This window comes from Gadus chalcogrammus, chromosome 15 (assembly GCF_026213295.1).
Source record: "Gadus chalcogrammus isolate NIFS_2021 chromosome 15, NIFS_Gcha_1.0, whole genome shotgun sequence".
NCBI classification, from domain to species: Eukaryota; Metazoa; Chordata; class Actinopteri; order Gadiformes; family Gadidae; genus Gadus; species Gadus chalcogrammus.
The window spans coordinates 18653039-18660449 of NC_079426.1; the positions used below are offsets into that span (position 1 = coordinate 18653039).

General features: G+C 50.7%; 1 protein-coding gene across 1 annotated transcript in view; it reads right to left on the reverse strand.

Annotated features, from left to right (window-relative positions):
• Positions 1 to 3597: 3597 nt before the first annotated feature.
• The window catches only part of LOC130405050 (dual specificity protein phosphatase 8-like), a 22891-nt gene continuing 19077 nt past the window's right edge, over positions 3598 to 7411 (reverse strand). Inside the window, exon 4 of the mRNA XM_056610005.1 lies at positions 3598 to 4670. Within this exon, the coding sequence (XP_056465980.1) occupies positions 4666 to 4670 (5 nt within the window). The 3' untranslated portion in view covers positions 3598 to 4665. The remainder of the gene's footprint in view (positions 4671 to 7411) is intronic.

The following is a 7411-nucleotide window of genomic DNA, read 5'->3' on the forward strand; positions in this document are numbered from 1 at the left end:
TCCTCCCCCCCCCTCTCTCTCTAATCATATTAATTGAATGATAAAACTCTTACTTGGAGTTAGACTCCAAACACAATAAAAGTGAAAATATGATCCGATGCCATTGCTTGTGTGTGTGTGTGTGTGTGTGTGTGTGTGTGTGTGTGTGTGTGTGTCTTATTGTTGTGTCTCCAGGTGTGTGATGTGTGTAATGAGGCCAAGATTAGATATTTGTAGTAAAAGTATTTTTAGGTGGAAGGAGACGAGCAGCGAGAGGTGAGCCACCTGCCGCCGGCGATCAGCTGTCAGGACACCAGAAGAGACGCACACGTCACCCCCCTCGCACACACGCACGGGCGCACGCACGCACACACACAGGGCAAATGGATCTGTGCATGTGTTTGAGTGCCCACTGCACCTGCATGCATGTGCATGAGTGCGGGAGCATATGTGTATGTGTTGGTAGTGTGTGCATGTGCGTAGCTGTGTGTGTCTGTGTGTGTGTGTGTGTGTGTGTGTGTGTGTGTGTGTGTGTGTGTGTGTGTGTGTGTGTGTGTGTGTGTTTGTATGTGTTGGTGGTACTGGTTGCCAGGGATCAGTGACAGGGCTTCTCTTACATGATGTAATGCCTGTAGGAGAGGACAGCTGCCATGCCTTTGGGGGGGGGGGGGAGAATTATAGCATGGGTGATAACCCACCCCCCAAAATATACGTGTGTGTGAGATATGTATTTATATACGTGTGTATGTGTCTGTGATTTATGTTTATGCATACACATGTGTGTTTTATGTGTTTATAGAAATGTGTGAGTTTGAATGTGAGTGTCTGTGTGTGTGTGTGTGTGTGTGTGTGTGTGTGTGTGTGTGTGTGTGTGTGTGTGTGTGGTGTGTGTTTAGAGGGAGAGAGTCACACCACACAGCATATTCAGGGATCTATATATGGCTGCTTGACCAATCAATATCATTCACACACACACACACACACACACACACACACACACACACACACACACACACACACACAATGTGTGAAATGCAATCAGAATAACATAGATAGAATACAACAAAAAACACAACATTTCTCAAATACACAGTGCTGCCAGGAATCTGCATCCATTCTGTGTGCGTGTCACGCCTGCATGTGAATTCATTACTGCTGATCACGCAGTGAATGCTCATTTGAGAGTGTGAGTATGTTCCGCTGTGAATATGAATGGGAATGTGTGTGGTAGCTGGGGCTGCTATATATATATATATATATATATAAGCGTGTGCGTGTGTGTCTCTGTAATTGTATATGCAGAGAAAGAGGTCGCCATGGCCAGTACGAGCGCAGGTCAGAGAGACGGAGCTGCAGGACGGAGACACAGCGAGGGAGAAGGCGATGGAAGCCTTCGACTCCCACTGAGAGGACGTGTTTCCCTGGCCTGATTTCCCCCGGGCTGGAGGGTGTCCAGGGGAGCATGGCAGACGTGGGTTTCTCATTCTAAATGCTAATGCCTGGGACACTTAAGGCTGAGATGATCCAAATAAACCAAATCAACCAACGTTAGTGTCCCCCTAGTCATCCATTATTGTGCGTGGTGTTTGTGTGTCTGGTGCAGAGTTAGATAGTCACAGCCAGAAGGGTGAGAGACACGTTCTACTGAACTGCAGCTTCATCAACCCCCTGATGAGTAGGGGAACACACACACACACACACACACACACACACACACACACACACACACACACACACACACACACACACACACACACACACACACACACACACACACACACACACACACACACACACACACACACACACACACGACTGCCTGTCACATATGGTGCGGTGAGAGTGTTTCGGCGGGCTCCGTTGATGTGAGCTCCCAGCTCATCAGCCGCCCAGCGGGACTCGTACCGCGCCGCGAGGCGTCAAACATGCTGGGACCCCTCCCCTCCATCTGGTTCCCCTCTCTTTTGTTCCTTCTTTTCGGGGAGTTTTCAGAGAACCCGCGGCAGCAGCGGCCATGTTCCCGCCGCCCGTGTTCCTGAGAGGATAGACGTCTTCTCTCCCGGTGACGGGGCTCTGCATTCAGGGCGCGAATCGTCTTAAAACCCGTCTGGTCTTCACATCAAAACCTTTATGATGCACTGATTAAACTCTGGTGTACTTTAAAACAAGATCATCTCTTCGTACACGTGTATGTGAGGATCTGGAAATTTATGATTTACTATGAGAAGTGTTCTCATGTAGTCTTTCCTCACACTTACAGTTCCAACCTTAGGACTAGGCGGCTGTGAGTGTGAGTGTGAGTGTGCGTGTGCGAGTGTGTGAGTGTGACTTCCACAATGGGCCAGTGACATCAGTAAGCCAGCTCCGGGAGAACAATGGAGAGAGTGAGAGCGATGCAGTGATGCGACGACAAGAGGGACTCAGGGCCCCGTGGTGGCGGAGGGCAGTGGGTGAATGAATGAATGAATAAATGAATGGCCTCGCCTGGCCAAACCTCGCCTGGCCAAGCCTCGCCCACTCGCCCAACCATGTTGTTATCTGAATCCGTTTGTTGATGTGTTCCACTTTTCCTGGAACAACCTTTTCGAACGCACAGACCCGTGTTCCGCCGAACCACGGCGAGTCCGCCGGCGAGGCTTCTTAGAAGAGTGATGTCACCGGACTTATCTTAAACAGGATGGGCTTACACACCCGCGGGAAGTACATTCTTTCGAGGCTCCAAGGGTCCCTCCATCTACGCATGTCCGTGTATTTTCACGAGGAGCGTGTATATTTATCCGCCGTGCGTTCGTATGGGGCCGAAGACGTTTCAAGAGGAGGAGGAGGAGGAGGGAAGTGATCTCGGAATTTGGAATGCGGACAAACGGCAGCATTCCTCAATCAGGGGGCCTTGGCTTCCACTCCAAATTTAGCCTGTTTGCTTCGGGAGATGGAAAAATCTTCCAGCTTTGCGAGGAAGCCTGAAGAATAAGCTGGTCGGGAGGACACGGCTGGAAGTGAATCCTTGGTCAATACGTGCTACTTGTTACAGAACCCACACAACCACCCATATGTATAATACTCATTTGGTCAATGAGTTCCATCAACGCCCATAAAACACATGTGTATAAGTAGAGAAGGGTTGGCTCGGTTGTACACTGCCAAGAAAGCATAGCTGCATAGATTATATCTCTGTGGTTGAGGTGCGATCCAAAATCTGATGGACATGCCGGGATGGCGTGCCTGAAGAACAACATCATGGCACCGACTACAGAGGTACAGCGGAGAAGGCGATGCCAAGGTGGGCCAGGGATTAATCGCACATCAGTAAACAGGAATGTGCTATTGTTCCGTGGAAGGTCGCCATGAAATAGGATTTCAGTGTCCCGGTTATGAATGAGAGGAATCCAGTGGACTCTGGCCAGGCCGGGATCGGATAAAGCAGCCCTAATTGTTACACACTTCTCAATCCCCTGTCCTGCCCCTGAAAAAATGTCCACTCCCTTCTACTGTGTGGCAAAGGTCTCTGCTCAAAAGTGTGTAACTGTAGACCCACCTACCTACCCTAGTCCTGTCCCCATACAACCTTACCCCCCCCCCAAGCAATCCGCACTATCCCTTTGTTTTGCTCGGCCTAGGGTGTCCTGAGTCTACATGAGCTGTAGTACCGGGTTCTCCCTCCAGATGGCCACAGACTATGCGGGCATAACCCTCACTACCAACAGAGTGAGTGAAGGGGCTGGCTCCGTGACGTCGGGATGGCCCGTTTTGTACTTTATTTCAGTTCTGTTTGCGGGGAACATTGCGTCGAGGGGTGCCTTGTTATTGAGTGGGAGACCGTAGTTCAGACAAATCGGACTAGGCCACAGTGTCAATATCAACTAGGTAGTTCTAGTCGTCATGCTTCTGTGAAAATAGGCACTGGAATGGATATTACACATATTGAAAAGTGAATATAAGGTTTTGGTTTCATTTCCTGAAGTGCAGAGCCAATGTTTGATGAATGCACTACTGAGGTCGGTTTGGATTTAACCCTGAAGTTCGGGGTAAAATTAAACATAATTCAGCAGAAGCATGCTTCGGGGCCCGTGTCAGAGATGCTGTGCAGGATCAACTTCTGTTGACCTGCCGTGTTGACAACACCTAGGTAACACTTTAAACAAAACTATTTCTGTTCAATCATACAAACGCAGGCGAGGGCAGGGCCTGGATGCCAGGGATGCCTGCAGCCTTACACACCGAATGCTCTGGAGCGCTCCAAGGGCAGGCTCTTCAGATAGATGCTATACACCGGACCGGCATTATCCTGTTGTTAATAGTAGTATCTTCATACACCACAATGCTGTATGAATCAGTTTTGCAGTGATAATATATTACTTCAGTAAGTACATTAAAAAAAACACTCAAAGAATAAAAGGACAAAGTGATTTTGCATCGATTTCTTGATGACTTCTAAACAACCGATGTTGTTTTTATACTATGCAATAAGGCCAGGGATGTCACCCAGTCAGGCAGATAACCCTTCATTGGAAGAGGAGAAACTAACATAATTGAATAACTTTTGTTTTGCTTTAATAAATTAATGAAACAAAAATACCAGGTATATTCTAGTCAGTTCTTCACACAGAACAAGGGTCTCAACCTTTTTATTTTCCAGGACCATCTTGAGCTGCAATCGTAATCTATGCGACCTAGAATCAATATACTTCACCCTGTGTCCCAGACCATATATGTATATGAGAGGTGTGTGTGTGTGTGTGTGTGTGTGTGTGTGTGTGTGTGTGTGTGTGTGTGTGTGTGTGTGTGTGTGTGTGTGTGTGTGTGTGTGTGTGTGTGTGTGTGTGTGTGTGTGTGTGAGGAAGAAAAGGAGGAGCAAGATCACGTCATGCTGGAAACATTTGGCAGTTGAACACACACACACACACACACACACACACACACACACACACACACACACACACACACACACACACACACACACACACACACACACACACACACACACACACACACACACACACACACACACACACACAGTAGGTCTGTGGGTAGAAAGGGGAAATGACATCAGGCTCATCATGTGAGGCAAATGAGACGGCTAAGGACACAAGCAGAAACAGAGGACTGTTACATAAAACTAAATTCAACACAGACCTCACCCCCACGTGTGAGTGTGTGTGTGTGTGTACACTTTGATTGTGAGGCGGTTTGTAAAAAAAATAAAAATACATTCGACTTCAAAGTGCAATGCGTGTTAGCATGGATGGGATTCTAGATATGATGCATTAATGTCTTATTGATCCCAGCAGGTCTGCAATTCAAAACATGCAGCAGGCATGTTTTCAATGTTTTGACTCATTCTCTGCGGGGTTAGCTCATCCAATTGTAACCTAACCAAAAGCTGCGTGCCGTACACACCTCCACTGTGAGGGGGGTGCAGACGGAGGGAACAGCACATTGGGTCATTGTGCTGGGTCAGGCCTTAAAGCCTGTTACGCTCTGAGCGGAGCGGGTGATGTCATTTGCATTCTGTGAGACCCGTGCTTTGACCTTTCTGCTCCTCTAGGGCTGTCTGGGGCGGGGCTGCAGAGAGAGAAGGAGCGAGGGAGAGCAAGAAATGGAAGGAGAGAAAACAAGAAGAAAAGAGAGAGAGAGCGAGGCTCCAAGGCGCCAGATGTGATGACAACAGGAGTCGGAGACTATAAATAGAGCTCTGTTCTCAACACTGGGATCACCGGAGAGGGGGGGAGAGGGGGGAGGAGAGGGGAGGGGGGGAGAGGGGGGAGGGGGGAGGAGAGGGGAGAGAGGGGAGGAGAGGTGAGGAGGGGAGGAAGTGGAGTGATGAGTGGAGGAGAGGGGAGGAGAGGGAGAGGAGGGGGAGAGGAGGGGGGAGGAGGGGGAGAGGAGGGGGAGAGGAGGGGGGGAGGAGAGGGAGAGGAGGGGAGGAAGTGGAGGGAGGAGTGGAGGGAGGAGAGGGGAGGACGGAGGAGGAGAGGGGAGGAGGTGCAGAGAGGAGAGGGGATGGAGGGAGGAGAATCAGAGGTGATGAAAGGAGGCTTGAGGGGGATAAGAGAAGAGGAGAGGAGGGGAGAGGAGGGGGGGGGAGGAGGAGAGGAGAGGGAGAGGAGAAGGAGAGGAGGGGGGGAGGAGAGGGAGAGGAGAGGGAGAGGAGAAAGGGGAGGAGAGGGAGAGGAGAGGGAGAGGAGAGGGAGAGGAGAGGGGAGAGGAGGGGGAGAGGAGAGGGAAGGAGGGGGAGAGGAGAGGGAGAGGAGAGGGAGAGGAGGGGGAGAGGAGAGGGGAGGGGGAGAGGAGAGGGAAGGAGGGGGAGAGGAGAGGGAGAGGAGAGGGAGAGGAGAGGGAGAGGAGAGGAGAGGGGAGGGGGAGAGGAGAGGGAGAGGAGAGGGGGAGGAGAGGGGGAGGAGAGGGAGAGGAGAGGGAGAGGAGGGGGGGAGGAGGGGGGAGGAGGGGGAGAGGAGAGGGAGAGGGGATGAGAGGGGATGCGTGGTGGAGGTGAGGGTGGAGGAGAGGAGGCAGCAGGAGGTTAAGGATGAATGGATGGAGGTAAAGCAGTGTGTGTGTGTGTGTGTGTGGGGGGGGGGGGGGGGGGGGGGGTGGGGGGGGTTCATTGAGAATGCTGTGGCAGGTCTCCCCTCCCCCCCCCCCGAGGGAGGTGAGCTCACCTCCTAATGGCAGGGCTGGCTCCTTCTCAATGAAATTATTGATCTGCCAGAGTCCGCTGAAATGGATCTGCTTGCAGAGAGAAGGAGCGGTGGGGTGAGGGGGGTACGGAGGGTGACCGCTGCGACCCCTGAACGCGCCAGAGACACCGTGGCCGTACCGCCGCGCTCCAAGGTGCTACACACCAAGTCTAACGCTTGAAAGAACTTGGAATAAAAGGATCGGACACGGTTGATCAATCTTTTAAATGTAAAACCCGCCTGGCCGGTAAAAGATAAATAGGGAGTGTGACAGGGAGGAGGATTAACTCTATTCGATTCTGGTCCCTCCCTCTGATGTCATACGGTTGTAAGAAGACATATTACATACTAATACTGCTTTGCATATTTTTATTGTGCGTGCGCACTGCGCGCGCATGTGTGGTTGCAGACGTCATCGGGCTGTTAAGCAGGGTTCTGTACTTTCCTGATAAGATACTTTCATCATGGGCACAGCGTCTTCCTAAACAGCCTCGCAAGCAACGCTTGCACACACACACACACACGCACACACACACACACACACAAACACACACTTTCTTCTTGTCAAATTTTGTGCCGCCAAATTTTGTACTTAAGTGCAAAAACCCAAGGGCTACAGCACTTCCTGTGCATGGTGCATATGTACACAGAAATGAAGGTGCGCACACTCACACACAGCAGGGTCCCTTTAACAGCCACATTGTAAGGCCCACAATTACCTCACCCTTTCAGCTTCTGTGCACACACACATACAC